Source organism: Acomys minous (genome assembly GCF_964271855.1).
Source record: "Acomys minous genome assembly, chromosome: 12".
Taxonomy (NCBI): domain Eukaryota; kingdom Metazoa; phylum Chordata; class Mammalia; order Rodentia; family Muridae; genus Acomys; species Acomys minous.
In genome coordinates, this window is record NC_140493.1 from 76,772,478 (window position 1) to 76,791,284 (window position 18,807).

General features: G+C 45.9%; 1 protein-coding gene across 11 annotated transcripts in view; it reads left to right on the forward strand.

Moving 5' to 3' along the window:
- SYNRG (synergin gamma) overlaps positions 1–18,807 on the forward strand; it is a 74,729-nt gene that overhangs the window by 41,828 nt on the left and 14,094 nt on the right. For all 11 annotated transcript variants that reach the window (XM_084750484.1, XM_084750488.1, XM_084750487.1 and 8 more), the window contains 5 exons: positions 938–1,870; positions 11,834–12,193; positions 15,168–15,331; positions 16,235–16,288; positions 16,714–16,810. In XM_084750484.1, the coding sequence (XP_084606610.1) occupies positions 938–1,870; positions 11,834–12,193; positions 15,168–15,331; positions 16,235–16,288; positions 16,714–16,810 (1,608 nt within the window). The remainder of the gene's footprint in view (positions 1–937; positions 1,871–11,833; positions 12,194–15,167; positions 15,332–16,234; positions 16,289–16,713; positions 16,811–18,807) is intronic.

The window sequence follows — 18,807 nt, forward strand, 5'->3', positions numbered from 1 at the left end:
GGCGGCCTGAATTCTGCCCTCAGAATCAAAACAAAGGGGAAAAGACAGAGCCAATGCCCAGAGCTGTCCTCTGACCTCCACAAGTGCACATCACACTCACACACCTAACAGCAGTTAGCAGGTTTCTAAGTTTCTATAATGCTCTTATCCAGAGCACTTAACTTGCTTTTCAAATAAGTAGTTATTTTTGTCAAAGATTTTTGCAAAAATGTCTTCAAATTAATGTCAGTGTACTTGAACGTTATATCCTATCTAACACTTTTTGTTCCTGTGTGTGTGGTGTGCATGTGTGTGCAGTGTGCATGTGTGTCAGTGTGTGTGTGTGTGTGTGTGTGTGCGCTCAGCATTAAACCTAGGTCATGGTTGTATGATGCATGAGCTTTCCCACTGAGCACTGAGCACTGAGCTACACTGCTAGCCTCTGGTGATTGGTTGCTTTTACTTGGTGGTGGTGGCAGATACATCATTGGTTGGCTGATCAGTTGGTTGGTGTGTTGGAGACCTGGTCTGGTTATGTAGCCCAAGTTGGCCTCAACTTGTGATCTTTCTCAGCTTCCCAAGTGCTGGGAACTAGGTGCTTAGTTGTTCAGAGTTGTACATTCCCAATATCAGATGTAGGACTGTCCTCAACACTTCACTGATACCTGTGATTTTGTTTAAAGCTATATAACATTTCATCTATAAAGGGCTACTGCTACAGTCACCCAGAGCAGCATTCCAGCTTCTGGTTCAGTTCTGGCCAAAGGAGGAGAGACTCTTGAGCAGAGCTTGTCAGTTTGCATATCAGTGGCATTGCTGGGGAAACAAGTGACAGAGTGTAGACTATGGTTACTGTCAAGCCAAGGGGAAAACCTACAAGATGACACTTCAGTTTAATACACACATACTAAGCGATCTTCAGCTCTGGCCTTTAACTCACTGCACGTTTTTCTTTCAGGAGAAAGCTTTGCCGATTTCAGATCCACAGGAGCCGATGACGGCTTCACCGACTTCAAGACCGCCGATAGTGTGTCACCCCTAGAGCCACCGACAAAAGACGCTTTCCCAGCAGCCTTTCCCTCTGGAGCTGCCCAGCAGAGACAGACACAGGTGAAAACCCCCCTGAACTTAGCAGACCTAGATATGTTCTCTTCGGTGAATTGCAGTGTTGAGAAGCCAGTGCCCTTTTCAGCTGCAGTTAGCACGTCAAAGTCAGTTTCCACGAGACCCCAGCCGGCAGGTGCTGCAGCAGCCTCAGCAGCACTGGCATCCACTAAAACTTGTAGCTTGGCAGATGATTTTGGGGAGTTCAGCCTCTTCGGGGAATATTCTAATCCTGCATCTGTTGGGGAGCCGGACGACTTTGCGGATTTCATGGCTTTTGGTAACAGCTCTATTTCATCTGAGCCAAAAGCAGACGACAAATATGACGCCCTCAGAGAGGAGGCAAGTCCGAGCCCCTTGACCAGCAGCACAGTGGAGGGCGCACAGAACCCAACTGCTGCGTCTACCAAGTATGATGTCTTCAAACAGCTTTCCCTAGAGGGAGCTGGACTGGCCATCGAGGAATTCAAAGAGAACACTCCTTCTGCAAAGAGTGACGATGACTTTGCTGACTTCCACTCCAGTAAATTTTCATCCACGAGCTCAGACAAATCCCTGGGAGAGAAAGCGGTGGCTTTCAGACATGCCAAAGAAGACTCTGCCTCGGTGAAGTCTTTAGACCTCCCCTCCATCGGTGGCAGCAGCGTTGGCAAAGAGGACTCTGAAGATGCTCTTTCTGTTCAGTTTGACATGAAACTGGCTGATGTGGGAGGAGATCTTAAGCATGTCATGTCTGATAGCTCTTTGGATTTACCAACAGTTAGTGGCCAACATCCTCCTGCCGCAGGTGAGGAATTGGTGAGATTGCTCTGGTGATGGTGATGTAGATTTCAGAGATGACTCTGTGGGTATTGTTTGGCTGACAGACAGGCTCTGGCCCGTTACCTTGTCAGATCTCTAGTGATAACTAGTCTGTGGTCGTCCGTCTGTCCACCTGAAGCAGGGTTAAACGTGATGTCGTGGAAACCTTAATCTATGGGCACTCTGGCTGCTCTGAAGATTAGAGAGATAGGCAAACTGTCTTTATTTTTGAAACTCAATACTCACTCAGTATGAGAGGCCCATACAAACCCACTGCTCAGTGAACCCCACATAGCCAGAAGTTGTATAGCATCCGCAGTATTTCTCCATTCCTGTGAGAGGGATCAGCGGCGCCCACCTCCCCTTCGGTCTTCTCTTTCGTATATTTAGAGTTGCTAAGGTAGTATTTGTTTGATTTACAGAAACTGACCCTTACCAGGCCAAGAGATTGAAAAAGCTCTTCCCACTTGTAGTGCACTGCTTCCCTGAGAAGAGGGAGAGGCCACTTAGGGACACTTTTGTGTCAGGGCCTGGCGGGGAGCAGGCCTGTTTTCAGTGTTACCGTGAGTATTAAGTTGTCATAACCCTGTAGATGCTAGGGTAGGGTAACTACTAACTTCTGAAAAGATGTGTGAGGACCCCTGACTGGGGAGCCCTCTTTTTTTGGGGCAGGGGATCCCTCTTCAACCCCTGTGTGGTTTTACATGTAGCAGTTTATTATCTGGTCCAACTTCCTGTCTCAAGAACTAGATTCCCAAGTGTCCTAGTTTTTATTTTGTTTTGGTTTTTTGATATGTATATAGAAAGATAAACTATTTTGTGGCCTTTAATAATGAGAACTATCTCAGTATTACTGTATTATTCTAGAAAACGTAGTGTGCACTTGCAGGGTTTGTTCCTTTACCTGAGAGGGACAGGTAAGACACTTCCAAGTTTACAGGCTCAGCAGACATTGTCAAGTGCTGTAGAGTCCGCAGATTTCAAACTGGCAAATGGTGTCCGTCCTTCGTTACTGAACTGTTGGCGGTTTCTTATGCTGGCTTTTGAATGGGAAGCGAGTTAGCAAAGATCCACGTTCTGCCTGCTGCCGGCTGAGGGGTTTCCTGTGCAGCCGGCTGGCTGAGCTCCTTCTGCCCCCTCGCTGGCATTTTCTCTCTTTCTCCCCCTCCCTTTTTTTTTCTATTTTCTCCTTTACTGCCGTTTGTTTGCTGGGATGATTTATTCTTCTTTTTTGTATGAGCTTGCGTGAGCCACAACACTTGGTTGCGAAGGGCATTGTTTTTTAAACAACAGCATTTGATTTTTATTTAAAAACAATTTCACAACACGTGCACTAGCCTTTGGACTCTGAAGTTATTAATTAGAGGCTATTTTTCTGAAAATGAATCTATATTCTTTCACAGTGCCAAACCACATATCTTTGTGAAATGAGTTAATCCAGGTTTGAGATGCCCCTTTCCACCTTTTATTTGGGAAAGGGAGGTTGGCTTTTGACTGAGCTCGTTCCATGGACCTGTTAACTAACCTGTGCTTGTGTTCTCTGTATGTTTGGGTCATTCCCAGAATGGAACCTGTCATGTTCAAGCGGGCTCTCTTCAGAGGGAGGAGACCTTAAATGCAGATTGTTTCCTTCTGTTGCTCTGTAAACCTCCCGTGGGGAAGGAGCGACAGCCACCCCTTCAGAGCGGTTGTTCAGATGGGTTGGTGGCTGACCAGCACGCCCATGTGTCACAGAGCAAGCTTGCTTCATGAATCACTATACTAGAGAGGGCAAGCGGCAGGCACAGCTTCAATGCACTGTGACTTTATTTTGCCCTTCCATTCACTGTGGAATCTCTTGCTCTCTTAGTCTGAGAGTTAAAAAGACATCCTGGAGAAATAAAAAGTGGGCTGACAGAGCAAAAACAAAACAAAACTTGGATGATTATTGTCTATGGACCGTAATCTCATTCGGAAACCCTAACTTAACTCTGAAGGGGATGCTGTCTCTAACCCGTGCTGTTTATTCTCTGTATGAAGGTAGATATACTAATGACATTGCCTGATTTCTCTTTGCGTATCATTACATTTAACCCTTTGAGCCCTTTGCTGCGTATAATTTCAAAGAGGCTGCTTTCCCACCCTCCTAAATTTACTCTCTCCGACACAGCAGCATCTTGACTCTGTCTTTAAAATCCTGTGTTTCCCTGGCAGCGGGAGCTTACTTTCTCTGTGACTTCCTCAGAGTCAGCAAGCCCTCTGCGGCTGCCTGCCTGTGAAGTAGCTCTTTTTGACATGGAAAATCTTTGTATTTTAATCAGCGCCTTATGATTTTTTTGGCTGCTTTTCTGATGTCTTTTTTCAACATACACTTGTGTGTGAATGTGCCGTTTGGAACTTGCTTTATTTTCTTCCTCTGCAAACACTGGCCTGCATGCTTACTCTGACGAGTCCTTTCCAGCTCTTCTGTACCGCTCTCTCTTGCGATCTGTAAGTCCTGTGTTAATAAACGATTCTTTGGCATATTTTGAAAGTGTGGGGATGTGTGTAATTTATGTTTTTCAGAGTTAGACCAAAGAAATACCTGGCTGGTATCATATTGAAGTCATGAACCCTTGAGACTGGGTTCTTTTTTCCTTCTGAGAAAGCAGGGTATGGTTTGACCTTTACCCTTGTAAAACCCCTTGACAGAGTGTTTAATATGGCACCGAAATGAAGTGTATAGCTTTAGGTTCTTGAGCTTAGTTGGTAGCATGCTTGCTTAGCATCTACAGAGTACTTATTTAATCTCAGCACCAAATAAATCAATATATGTAGAAATATATTATACACAGTCCTTGCTTAGCCAGGGGTGTGACACACACCAGTAATGTCAGCTCTTATGAGGCAGAGACAGCATCATGAGTTCAAGGCCAGCCTGAGTATACAATAAGACAGTAAAAAAAAAAAAAAAGCACGAAAGAGTGGAAGGACATAACAAGTGCCACAGAGTTACCCTCTGACCTGCGTACTCGCACATGGCACACTGTGCTCACACATAGACATGTTGTACACACAATAGTAATAAATGTTAAAAATTAAAAACAGCCCACAAAACAAAAGAACTAAACTTTAAACTATTTTCATTTTTAAGCAAGCATTTTCTGGCCTGACTCAGTGATAGAGTGTTTACAAGGCACTGGGTTTGATCCCAGCACTGCAGTCAATCAACCAGTTAATTAATAAAAAAAATCTCAAAGACCAGAGAAAGTTAGCCACGAGTAGCCAGACTTGGAAATTGCTTGCTCCGTTTTTGAATGGGATAAGAGAGAGGGACCTCAGCAATAGAATTCTTTTTGGTTTTTCAAGACAGGGTTTCTCTGTGTAGCCCAGGCTGTCCTAGACTCACTTTGTAGACCAGACTGGCCTGGAACTCACAGCAGTCCACCTGCCTCTGCCTCCCAAGTGCTGGGATTAAAGGCGTGCGCCACCACACCCATTGGCAATAGAATTCTTTTTCAGGTCCCAAACCGAAGGCACATAAAGATCTTAGGGAAATGAGTCTTCATACACCTGGTCTGAAGGTTTTAGGTTGTTGTTGTCTTTTACAATTCAAGGACATTAAACTCCTGAAAATGGAGATTTTGAGTAGGATTCTAAAGGTCACTTTGATATGCCAAAAAAGTCAGGTGTCAGGTGAAATTTACTCTAGGAAGGACCTTCCACCTGTGATGTATAATGTGTTGGAAGTTGTGAGGTCACTGTTAAACCCTTGTACAAAATGCTCTGCATTTCAACCGTTTGCTGCTACCAGGCTGGGGAGAAAAGCCTCCAGCTAGTGACCTCTGCGCTGCTCCAGGCGCGACCCTGACCTCACGGGGCTTGGGCTTCCTTTTGTCACTAGATTCTAGAAAGTCAGAGCAGTCTACTGGGATGCTTTAGTTCCTTTGTGATGAGCAGTGACTGTCCTCCCTGGGTGTGACTGCCATTCGCTGAACAACTCATTGTGTCTAGATACCATATTATTTTTAGGGAGGTAGGTTTATCATGATAATAACACAGTATCCTGTGTGTGTGTGTGTGTGTGTGTGTGTGAGAGAGAGAGAGAGAGAGAGAGAGAGAGAGAGAGAGAGAGAGAGAGAGAGAGAGGAGGGGAGAGTTAAAGACTTGCATTCTGTGCTCTAGGTTCTAATAAATAGCACTGTGGTATTTATCCTGATGCCAGGTAAGATACGGTTGGCTAATGCTTGTCTCTGTCAGGGCATAAGACATCCCCCAAACATGCTGGTGTTCTGCAGCCACTGTTAGAATCTGTGCTGACTATCAGAGAAAACAGGTGAGGTCACAGAGAGTGCCGGCAATGTCACACAAGCTGTGCTAGCTTCTAAAATATCTGAAGGAATTGGATGATAATGATGATGATGATTTGTTGTTGTTGTTGTTGTTTGAGACAGGGTTTCTCTGTGTAGCCCTGGCTCACTAGAACTCACTCTGTAGACCAGGCTGTCCTTGAACTCAAGAGATCCATCTGCCTCTGCCTCTGCCTCCCATGTGCTAGGATTAAAGGAGAATACCACCACCACCTGGCAGTTGTTTTTATTTGCACTTGTTTGTTTTGTTTGAGTCAAGGTCTCACTATGCTGCCTAGGTTGCTTTTGAACTCCTCAGTTTAAATCAATCCCCTGCCTCAGCTTCCAGAGTAGCTAGGACGATAGGCACATGTCTGCCCAACTGTTTTTCACTCATGTGTGTTTATTTATTGCATGCTAAGCAGGTGCCCTGCCACTGAGGTACACTCAGCCCAAATTACTTTGTTTCTCTTGCGAGTGGCTTCTACTCAGTTGTGTCATTTGAGTGCTTTTCATAAGCTGTTTGAGAAATGTCAGCTAAGGGATTCTGAGAACTTAGGGCCGTATGTACCCAGGAGGCCCTGCCTCCTGTGTCTGCTCTCTCTCCTTTTTGGTAGCCAGAAAGCCTTCATTGTACTTGCCATCTTTCGTGCTCATTGATATCTTTTTTTTTTTTTTTGGTATCATTTTGATGGGACTTCTATTATTTTTATTATGCTTAATTATATGTGTGTAGGGGGTTGTGCACTTGAATGCAGGTGCTGCATTGGCCAGAGCTGGAGGTGCCGCCAGTTGTGAGCTGCCTGGCATGGATGCTGGGCCCTCTGGTAGGGTGCTGTCTCCAGGCAGGGATCTCCCTGACCGTCCGTGGACAGCCTTGCTGTCTTCTTTGCTTCTAGCCGCCTCTGAGTTTAGTATTCTTATCCTTGCTGCTTTTCTTTACTAAATTGAAAAGCACCGACATAGAAACCTAAAGATGCTAGCAGTGTGGATACAATTTAAACCGTAGCATCACAGGAGTCAGTACAGACACACAGAAAGGGAGGTTCCTATACAGATTAGAAAATACCACAGGAAGGTGATCACACAGCAGTGTTGTGTAGCCTGTTGCACAGCGGAATGCTTGGGACTTAGCAGGACATAGACCTGGATTGACAGTTAATGGAGAATATTCTCTAAGGGAGAACTGGGCCCAAAGTGGGGGGAAATGAAAATACTCAAATATTTTGTGGCTTGTATTGATAAATGAAGGGTAAATCTGTATTGTTTTTCCCTCCTCGGGCCAGCAAATACTGCTACTGCCATGTAGACCACTTGAGAATACTGGAATTTTACATGTAATTCTTTCCCCCCTCTTCCTCTAAACCCCTTCCTTACAAGCCAGTCACTCATAGGCTGTCAGGCACACACCCAGGGCTTTTGAAAACATCCGCGGGGTGGGCCTCCCCTTCTGTGTCCTGTCGCGGTGGCTCGCGTGCCTGGGAATGCCTTGTTTTCATGTATAACATGCACTCAGAGTGGAGATGAGTTTGGTCGGGTCAGGAACCGGATTGTTCTTTTTATTTTTTTGCCCTTTGTTATAGTGAGCTCCCGGTTGCAAACAAATCCATGTGTTTGGAAAGCACACAGTTTGGCGTTTTACCTGTACCCCGCTGCAGCTCTATTCAGCACTGCCCAGGAGCTCACCGGCGAAGTGCAGCTAGAGTAGTGACCCTTCTTTTATTATGCTCACTCCCCCATTTTCTCTTTTCTTTTTCTCCTGCAATTTTCAGAATTCAGCTATGGAGCTGTAAAGCCTTGCTTGTCTGGTCACTTTAGTGGTTATAACATCCTGTGTCGTTTTCTCCAGACAGGGGCTCCTGTCCTTCATGCCGGGGGCCTTTGTTACTTAGCGTTTTTAAATCTTTATACAATACTACATAGACCATTGAGATGTAACAAGAATAAATTAATAAAAAAAATTTTTTTAAATCCTACATAGATCCAGATTGCTAAGCAGGTAGAGCTACCAATACAAGAAAACGGGGAGTTTCCTTGTCCCTTACCTTCAATGAGCTAATGTGCCAAATTTTTCTTAGAAAATGGTTCACCAGTGTTTGTTATAGCAGAAGAGCACATTTGGCGTTTGTACTGTGTATAGATGCTGAGGCTTAGGGGTGAGTACTGTGTAGCTGCTTTGGCTTCTTATGTAATGCCTGTCTCAGTGCTTACGCTTTCAAATTAGTTACTTTTCACCCACAAGTAGCCAGTAAATAAGCAGAAGTAAAAACAGTCAGTGTCAGAGAAGACCTTTGTACTTATTAAAAGTCTGAACAGCTCTTCAGATAAGGTAATCCTCATTGCTTGTAACACCTTTTACCTACGTGAGTCAGTCTTGATTTTCTTTTTAAAGGCTTTATTTATTTATTTTTTTTTGTTCGTAATTGCACAAAAAAGGTCTCTTTTTATTACCATAGCAACTTGATTGCAGTGTTTGAACTGGAGCTATCTTTCCATAAAGTTATCTTCGGTCTGCATTAAAACAAAATCGCTACCCTTTCTATCATAGATAAGATACTGGAAGCCATTTGTGGTATTGTTTGCCCAGAGAGCATTCTGGGCGGGTCTAGTGATAAACATATGTGTGTGGTGAAGCGTTCTGCTGAGTGTACCCCTGATACACTAGCCTTGTGTCTAACTGCGTCCGCCTTCTGATTGGCACCTCATTGGAGCCTGGGCAGCTAGACCCAGCTAGATCCTTCTACCTAAAGGAGAAAACACTGCAGTGAGGGACCAAGAAAGTGCCTTGTCTCATGGCTTGCTTCATGCATTCTGCACTATAGATCTGTCACCCGAATCATGTTTCCTTTTTAATAAGTAAGCCACACATGAAGGGTGCAGTTTGTACTGCCGAACTTTAAAGTAGTCCATCATTCAGCAAAAGAGATTTGCGTTTCCTGCCCCAGTTGGCTCTAGCTAGCATTGCGATTATTAATTTAATGCTCTTATCAGAGTGTAGGGAGAAAAGTGGAATGATGGTGGAGAGCTGTGGAAAAGTCTGGAATCTCATATCTATTCTCCTTTTGTTTTGTTTTGTGAGACAGGGTCTCTCTGTGTAGCCTTGGCTGTCCTAGACTCACTTTGTAGACCAGGATGGCCTCGAACTCACATCTATCCGCCTGCCTCTGCCTCCCGTGTGCTGGCATTAAAGGCGTGCGCCACCACGCCTGGTGTATCTATTCTGAACTGTGATGTATTGTTGCTGTGAAAGGAAGGAGAGGGTCACAGAACTTGGGATTCCTTGTGTGTCCTGTGTGTGGTTATCAGGATGGCTGGCCTTCTCCCCTCACATTCAGTAAAAAAAAAAAAAAATGAAATAAGGTGCCTCTAGCACTGACCCAGTGCCTCATATAAAAGGGGCTTCTCCACCCCCCCCCTTTCTTTTTAAATTATCTAGAAAGCCAGCTTGATGATACAGGCCTGTCATTCCAGCCGCCCCGGAGACTGCAGCAGGGGGACTCTGAGTTCACTGTTAGCATAGGCTGGTTAGTAAGGGCTTGTCTCAGCAGAGAGCTGGAGATGTGGGTCAGTGGCCAGGCTCTTGCTTAGTGTGCCCAAGGCCAGGGTTCAGATCCCCTGGATGGCGGAAGTGGGGAGAGGGGAAGAAAATGGGCGAAACGGCTTTCCCTAGGACCGCCACTGAAACGGTGAGTTGCCATTCTGTTTTTACCCGGAACGAAGTCAAGCTGTTCCACGTGCTCTTCTCCAGGCACTGAACAGTCTTCCACACACGTCCTCACAGCCCTTCCAAGCACACAGGCTCACCTCCGCTTGATAGGTGAGCAATCCCAGGGTTCCGAGACGGGAGGGTTTGCCAGGCGTTCAAAGCCAGCAGTGCCCTGTGCTAAGAAAGTAAGTAGGTGGTAGAGTCAAATTTAGATCTGGCACCAGATGCAGTGGTGCACCCCTGTGATCACAACACTGAGGGAGGCGGAGGCAGGCGCATCTCCATAAGTTCGAGGCCAGCCTGGTCTACAAAGTGAGTCTGAGGCAGCCAAGGCTACACAGAGAAACCCCATCTTGAAAAACCAGACAAAGAAAAAATTTAGATCTGTCCAGACTGAAAAGCTGCATTTGGTGTCTTCTGGTACCTCATCATTCGTTCATTCATTCATTCATTCATTCATTTTCCGATACAGCCTTATAGGCCAGGTTGGCCTTAGAGATCCATCTGCCTCTGCCTTCTGAGTGCTGTAATCGAAGGCGTGCGCCACCGCAGCCAGCTTACTTAATGCATCCTCTAGCCAGGCGCATCTTTCTTTTACTCCTTTCCCTCTGCAGTGAGTAAGGGGAGAGAGATGCATTACTGAAGCAGAAAAAGCCCAGCGGGACCTCAGACTTTTCATTTGCTGGCCCAGAACTCAAAGAGATCCTCCTGCCTCTGCCTCCTGGGATTAAAGGTGTGCTTTGCCACACCTAGGCCCTTCATTCTTTTTTTTTTTTTTTAAGGACTAGAGTAGTTCAGGTTGATTTGGGTTTTTGACACATTCTATGCCAGCAATAGGATATCCAAACTGACTAAAATAAAAATGAGGTAAGTGGCTACTTGGTTAAACTCCACGCATGTAATTTATTAAAGGGATGGGAAGGTTTTTACTTTTTGTTTTGAGAAACTGGGTTTTTAGTTCATCACATCTCCTATAATGGTGCTTAAGAGAAACACTGTCCAATACAGTCTAGACAAAAGGAGACTGGTTTTAGGTAAGAAGTTTGTGTTCAAGCTTAAAAAATAATTCATTAAATAATCTGAATTTTCTATCAAACAGTGTGTACATGGCTATGTAACCTACCTTTATAGTAATTTTTTGTATATAATGGAAAGGATTTTTGTTGTTGTTGTTGTTTTGTGGGTTTTGGGTTGTTTTTGTTTTTGTTTTTGTTTTGTTTTGTTTTGTTTTTTGAGACAGGGTTTCTCTGTGTAGCCTTGGCTGTCCTGGACTCACTTTGTAGACCAGGCTGGCTTCGAACTCACAGCGATCCACCTGCCCCTGCCTCCCAAGTACTGGGATTAAAGGCGTGCGCCACCACGCCCGGCTTTGTGGGGGGGGGGGTTGTGTTTTGTTTTTTTGAGACAGGGTCTCTTTGCTGCCTGGAACTATATTGACCAGGCTGGCCTCAAATTCACAGAGACCTGTCTCCCAGACGCTAAGATTAAAGGTGTGTACCACCATGCCCAGCTAAAAGGATTCTTTATAATCAAATATAAATGTTAGCTAAAAAGTATTACGGTTTCTTAAAGATCAAATGTTACAGTCCAACTCTCATTTTAGTACAAGCTCTGACTATGGTTTTTGCAGCGTGGCGTGTGACTGGCGAAATGTTCTAGGCATTTTGCCTAGCTTAGGAGCTCGCCTCTAATCGTGGGGCCTTACTTGCCTTGTAGCTGTAGGGGATTTAAACCACACTGCTTTTGGAAGCTGTATAGCCATTTTGCAGTGAGCACACTGACAATGGTCAGACAGGGGCGATGCACCTCAGGGCAGAACACTCTCCATTTGTCCTCTCAGCAAGAAGCGGGGCCTCCTCAGCCACCTCAAACCTTCAAAACAAAGAGACCTCAGTTGGCAGTTCTGAAAACATCACCATGTCATCTCTCTCCAAAGGCACGGCCTCGGCCAGTGAGGACGCTCTTCCAGAGGCTCCCTTCCCAGCTTTCGCCAGCTTTAAAGACGCGATGCCTCAGGCCGCTGAGCAGGAGTATGAAAGTGTGGACTTGCAGGATTTCGCGAGGCCGGACCTGCCCATAGTGGAACTGAGCCGAGAGACCGCATGCCCAAGTCCAGCGTCCAGCGTCGCCTCTCACGAAACTCCCAAGGAGGGCGCAGATGACTTTGGAGAGTTTCAGAGTGAGAAGCCCAAAATCAGCAAATTTGACTTTTTAGTAGCCAATTCACAGAGCAAAATGAAATCCAGTGAGGAAATGATCAAAAGCGAGCTGGCAACCTTTGACCTTTCTGTTCAAGGTAAGAGTTTCCTCCTGTGGGCTTGTTCCACTGAAATGATACACATGCTTTCCTGAGAATAAAATGGCAGTTCTTAAAACCAGGATGGCAGTGCATTTCTGTAATTCTATCATTCAGGATGCTAAGGCAAGAGGGTCATGAGTTTGAGGTCAGCCTAGGTTGTACTGCAAGCTTCAGGCCAGCCTGGGCTACATAATGAGGCACTATCTCAAAAGCTAAAAAATAATTTAAAATAGAAAGTAAAATGGTGGGGCTGGAGAGATGGCCCAGAGGTTAAGAGCACTGGCTGTTCTTCCAAAGGTTCTGAGTTCCGTTCCCAGCAACCACATGGTGGCTCACAACCATCTACAATGAGAGCTGGTGCCCTCTTCTGGTGGGCAGGCACACATGCAGGCAGAGCACTATATACATAATAAATACGTTTTAAAAATAGCTTTTTTTAAAAAAAAAAGTGAAACAGTGGCTCTTTGTTTAGCAGGAAGTAGATGTTCCAATGCCTGAGACTGCAGTCCTCTCCCTGGTGCTGACGTCGGGCCACTGCCCCTCCCAGCTGCTTGTTTAAGAGAGAGCAAGTAGAACCTGGGTTTTCTTCGCTCTCACTTACTTAGAAGTGTGCTGTGAGCCAGGCGTGGGGGCACACAGCTTTAATCCCAGCACTCGGGAGGCAGAGGCAGGGATACTTCTATGTGTTCAAGGCCAGTCTGGTCTACATAGCCAGTTCCAGGACTATAGAGAGAGACTCCATCTCAAAAAAAAAAAAAGGTTGTTATCTAAAACAGGCAAAGACATGGATTTTCAGAATAACTCTGCTCATCTTCCCCAAGTTCAGTATGGCAGTGGTTCTGCATTCAGCCTACAGATCTAGGAGTGATATTTGTTTTCTTATTGTTCTGTTTTGTTTGACGCAGAGACGCACAGGCCCAGGCTGGCCCCAAACCCGTTGTGGAGCAGGGGATTACCTTAAGTACCTGATCCTCTGCTTCAGCCTCCCAAGCACTCCCGTGTGCTGCCGTGCACCACCATGCTGGCACTGAAGGCACGTTTATGTATGTGTGTGTGCACATATGTCAGGGCATGCATGGGAAGGTCAGAGGACAACTTTTGGAACTCTGTTTTCTCCATCCATCATGTGAGTCCTGTGTTTGTCGGGCTTGGCAGCAAGAGTCTTTACCCGCTGAGCCATCATAGCCATGAATGCATTTTTTAAAAGATTCATTTGTTTAGTAGTATGTATATGGTCCTCTATCTGCATGTACACCTGCAGGCCAGAAGAGGGCATCAGATCACATTATAGATGGTTGTGAGCCACCATGTGATTGCCAGGAATTGAACTCAGGAGGTCTGGAAGAGCAGCAGATGGCTGAGCCATCTCTCCGGCCCGGCCATGAATACATTTTTAATGATCTGTTCGGGGTCTGAAGAGAAGGCTCGGTGGTTAAGAGAGCGTATAGCAAAGGATCCCAAGTTCCTAGCACCTACATCAGGCACGCCGGCCTGTAAATCTAGCTGCAAGGAAGATCCTACACTTCTGGCCTCCATGTGCACACAAATGCATGCACGTGTGCGCACGCGCGCCCACACACACCCACACACACATTTATTTAAAAATAGAAGGCTAGAGAGGTGGCTCAGTGGTTAAGAGTACTTTCTCTTGCAGAGGACCAAGGTTTGAGTCTTGATTTCCAGAATCCACGTGGTGGTTCACAACCATTCGTAATTCCAGTTTCAGGAAATCTAGTACCCTGACTTCTATAGGGACCGAACATGCATGTAGCGCACACATATATAGACAGAGGCAAAAAAACCTCACACATAAAATTAAATGAATAAGTTTAATAAAAACATTTTAATAAGTTAAATACTTTTTTTTAAGTTAAATACTTTTTTAAAGCTATCTGGAGCTAAAGAGATGAATCAGTGGTTAAGAACATTCAGTATGTCAGATTTAGTGGCGCACTCCTTTAATCCCAGCACTCAGGAAGCAGAGGCAGGCAGATCTCTGTGAGTTCGAGGCCAGCCTGGTCTATAGAGCAAGCCAAGGACTACACAGAGAAACGCTGTCTGCGAGACAAACAAAGAACATGCACTACTCTTGCCGGGGCCTTGAACTTGGTTCCCAGCCCCCACACCCAGCAGCTCACAACCACCTGTGACTCTCGCTCCAGGGGAATCTCATACCATTGGCCTCTGTGGGCACCTGCACTCCTAGGTACATATCCAGACACAGTACAGACACATAACGAAAATTCACAGAAATCAATACTTTTAAAACGCGTATCTGTTTTAATTGATTCATGACCTGAAGTAATAGCAAACATTTTTAAGCATTTAATGGAGGCACTACCCCTTGGATAGTCAGGAGGCTCTGCCACATCTTTCTCCAGATCCCCTGCTTCCTTGCCACCTCACTTCCCGTCCCTGAAGCTCTGGATCTCACAGGAGAAACCCAGCCTGCAAGCAAGGAGGCCCAAGGGTGCAAGCCTCCAACCAGCGACCCCTAGGCACCCATGTTTACAAAGGCACTTTGCTTCTAGACACCAGTCATCCAGCCCTCAGAATTATGTAGTGTAGTGACAGATCCAGGAAGAGTGGCAGAGGGAACTAAAGGACGGCTGTAAGCACAAGACGGCAAGAGTTAATTTTTTTAGTTGGTTGGGGTTTTTTTTGTTTGTTTGTTTGTTTGTTTTTGTTTTTGTTTTTTGAGACGGGGTTTCTCTGTGTAGCCTGTGCTGTCCTGGACTCGCTTTGTAGAAATCTGCCTGCCCCTGCCTCCTGAGTGCTGGGGTTGCAGGCGTGCGCCACCACACCTGGCAAGAGGGCAAGAGTTAAAGAACTTCCCAGTGGGTGCATGAAGCCTGCGTATCAGAGTGCCTCCTGACATGAGCACCTGTAAAAAGACGGCCCCGTCAGCAGGTGTCCCTGCACCAGCCAGGCTGAACACAGAACCTTTCTGCCAACTACTTTCTTTGCTCAGGATCACACAAGAGGAGCTTGAGCCTTGGGGATAAAGAAATAAGCCGGTCGTCTCCTTCTCCAGCCATGGAACAGCCTTTCAGAGACCGTTCCAACACTCTGAGTGAGAAGGCGGTGCTGCCTGTCATCCGGGACAAGTACAAAGATCTGACTGGCGAGGTGGAGGTAAGCTGGGCGGCTTCCTGCACAGCAACAGGTAAAAGGAAGACTGCCAGAGCCCTGAGCACCGCAGGAAAGAGCTTTTCCACTCTCCTGGGGAAGGGATGCGGAGGAGACACTAGGATGGCAAATAGATCATTAGAGGTCCAGGCTGGCAGCATTAGCCCAGGATGAAAACGCTCCCTATGTGTGACAGCCGCTGAAAGTTGTGGCTAAAGTTGAAATCGTCTGTGGGACTTTGCAAGGAGGGACGCGTTTAAGAAAACCTTTTCCAAAACTTAACAGTTTATCATCCTACTGAATTTTAAAGCATCAACACAGGGGGAGGGGAGATGTTTTGAATCTTCTGTTTGTGGTGTCTTAAACATCCTCACTCTTTGGAGACACACAAGCGTACACACACATATGCCTGCATGCATACACAGCAATAACTATGGGATGGAAAGCTACAGTTTTGTTCTGTGGGGTTTTTGTTGTTGTTCTGAGACAGTCTCACATAGCCCTGATTGGCCTAGAACTCTCTATGTAAGTAGGCCAGGCTGGCCTTAGACTCACAGTGATCCTGCCTCTGCCTCTCAAACGATGGGATTTCAGGAGTACGCCACGGTACCCAGCTGAAAGCTGTCGAATGGCACTAGCTCATACACTAATGCCTCCATGGTGAGAAACTGGACAGAAGCTTACACTTCTGCTGACTGGAATAACCGAGGCAACACTTACACAGAGAGGCCACTGTAAAACAGGTCCCTCGAGTTCATATTTTTTGTCTCAGTGGATTTAAAATGATAACTGTTTTCGAGAGTGGTTTCAAGAGAAAGGAGTCTTCTAAGCCCTTTGTATCAGGAGAAGTCCTAAGCAGAGGAGCCCGAGCCTGCCTGCTGAACCCAGTTCCTTTTATAAAACCCACAGGAAAATGAGAGATACGCATACGAGTGGCAGCGATGCCTGGGGAGCGCCCTGGATGTGAGTATGTCCCTTCCCTGCATCCGCTCACTCTCTCGCAGTGTTTTGTCTCCTCCTCGGTTCCTCTGAATGATGCAGGCAAACATGAGAGGTGTCTCACTTCCATCACCATACACACAGCATCAATACCGCTTTGGGCTCTCACAGGGAGAGATGGCTCAATTGTTAAGAGCACTGGCTGCTCTTCCAGAGGACCCAGGCAGAACATTGTATACATAGATAATAAACAAACAAACAAACAAACAAATCTTTGAAAAACTAAAAAAAAAATAATTAAAATAAACCCTTAGATTTGTCACTGCATAGGCATATGCACACGGTGGTCAGGCATGGCTTTTCGCACAGGATGGGTTTTCTCCTAATGGGAAACTGGTTTGCAGTGACCTTTATGGTTGTATCAGATGATGTGATTGCATTTCTTGTAGGTCATTAAGAAGGCAAATGACACCTTGAATGGCATTAGCAGCAGTGCTGTTTGCACAGAAGTCATCCAGTCAGTGCACGGCATGGAGTATCTCCTAGGTATGTCCCTGGGTGTGTCACACAGCCAGACCGTGCCGTGCTGCGCCAGTGTCGGCATTCCCCCGCTCTTGGTATGTTAGGCCCGTGACCGCCCATTATGTACAGCCACACTAGCAACTGCATTCACAGGCTGACGTCATGAGCAATAACAACTACTTTACTGAAAGTCTCTAGAGTGAAGTTTTCACGTCTTTGTTTCATATCTTCCTCAGTATAAACTGCGTCTGTGGGGGCTGAGGAGATGGCTCAGTGGTTACGAGTGCCTGTTGCAGCCAGGTGTGGGGGCACATGGCTTTTTCTAGCACTCTGGAGGCAGAGGCAGGTGGAACTCTGTAAATTTGAGGCCAGCCTAGTCTACAAAGTAAGTCGAGGACACCCAGGGCTATTATACACAGAGAGACAGGTCTCGAAAAGCCAAAAAAAGAAAAAAGAATGCCTACTGCTTTTTCAGAGTTCAGTTCCCCACACCCATGTTGGTTGTCTCACAGCTGCCTATAAATTCAGCTCCAGGGGATCCAAGCACTTTTCTGGCCACCACCAGACTTTGCACACATATGGCTTTGTAGACCAGGCTATCCTCAAACTCAGATCTGCCTACGTCTGCCTCCTGACACCCTCACACAGACACACATGCAGGCAAAAGCACCAATGCACGTAAGATAAATATTTTAAAAAGAAAAGAATATCATGCATCCTTCAAGTTCACAGTAGTAGATACTGGCTCATTTGTCAGCTGTTCCCTTATCTGTCACTGTGGACCACAAGAGAAACCCTATCTCTCTCTCTCTCTCTCTCTCTCTCTCTCTCTCTCTCTCTCTCTCTCTCTCTCTCTCTCTCTCTCACACACACACACACACACACACACACACACAGTAAAAATGGAAATGTTTAGCACATAGAAGTACAACAATTTTTTTTTAAATTTGAGGATTCAGCATGAATTGAATTACTCTATGATGACTTTAACATTTACATTCTTTAAAACTTTACTTCCTGCCGGGCATGGTGGCGCACACCTTTAATCCCAGCACTCGGGAGGCCGAGGCAGGTGGATCACTGTGAGTTCGAGGCCAGCCTGGTCTACAAAGTGAGTCCAAGACAGCCAAGGCTACACAGAGAAACCCTGTCTCAAAAAAAATTAAAAAAAAAAACACTTTACTTCCATTTTCAGTTAATAGAGTTTCCCTGAATCACACAAAAACTCATAAAGAAATCTAAACTAGGGGCTAGAGATATAGCTCAGTGTTTCAGAGCACTGACTGCTCTTGCAGATAACCTGGGTTCAATTCCCAGCATCCACATGGCAGCTCACAACTGTCTATAACTGCAGTTCCAGTGGATCTGACACCTTCATACAAGTAGGCAGAATACCAGTGTACATAAAAATAAGAAAAACAAATAAATCATGTTTTTAAAAAATCAAAATAAAAAAGAAAGAAAAAGAAGCTGGAACTAAAAAGTCTAATAGCTTGCAATGTCTTCTGTTCACTAAGCAGTGCTTGAGCCTTTTACAGTGTTTACCTGGCTCGTCCTCTCCTCCCGTCCTTTGGGAAGCTGCTGTTCTTGCCTTAACTTGAGGCACAGGGAGGCTCATAACCTGCCCCAGGATGCTTGGGTGGTAAGAGGTGGAGCAGGGATGTCCAGGGATCCCAGTGCATGTCTCTAAAAGCTATATAGCAGTGCTGGGCAGCACAGTGGTCTGGTGACAGCCACATTGGAGGCCTGGGGATGTGTCTAGTGACCATCTTAGAACGAGGAGCTGCTCAGCACCTCTTCTTCTTGCCTGGAGAGTTTGGCCTGATTAAAGACCACAGGAAAAAGAACCCTTTGGCAGATCAAGGAGGCTCACACCTTGTGGTTTGAATGAGAGCTGCCCCCCATAGACACCTAGGTCTGAGTACTCCGTCCTCACTTTGTGGGACTATTTGGGAAGGATCAGGAGGTGTGGCCTTGTTGTAAGAGGTGTGCTATGGGCGGGGCCTTTCAGGCTTCAGAAG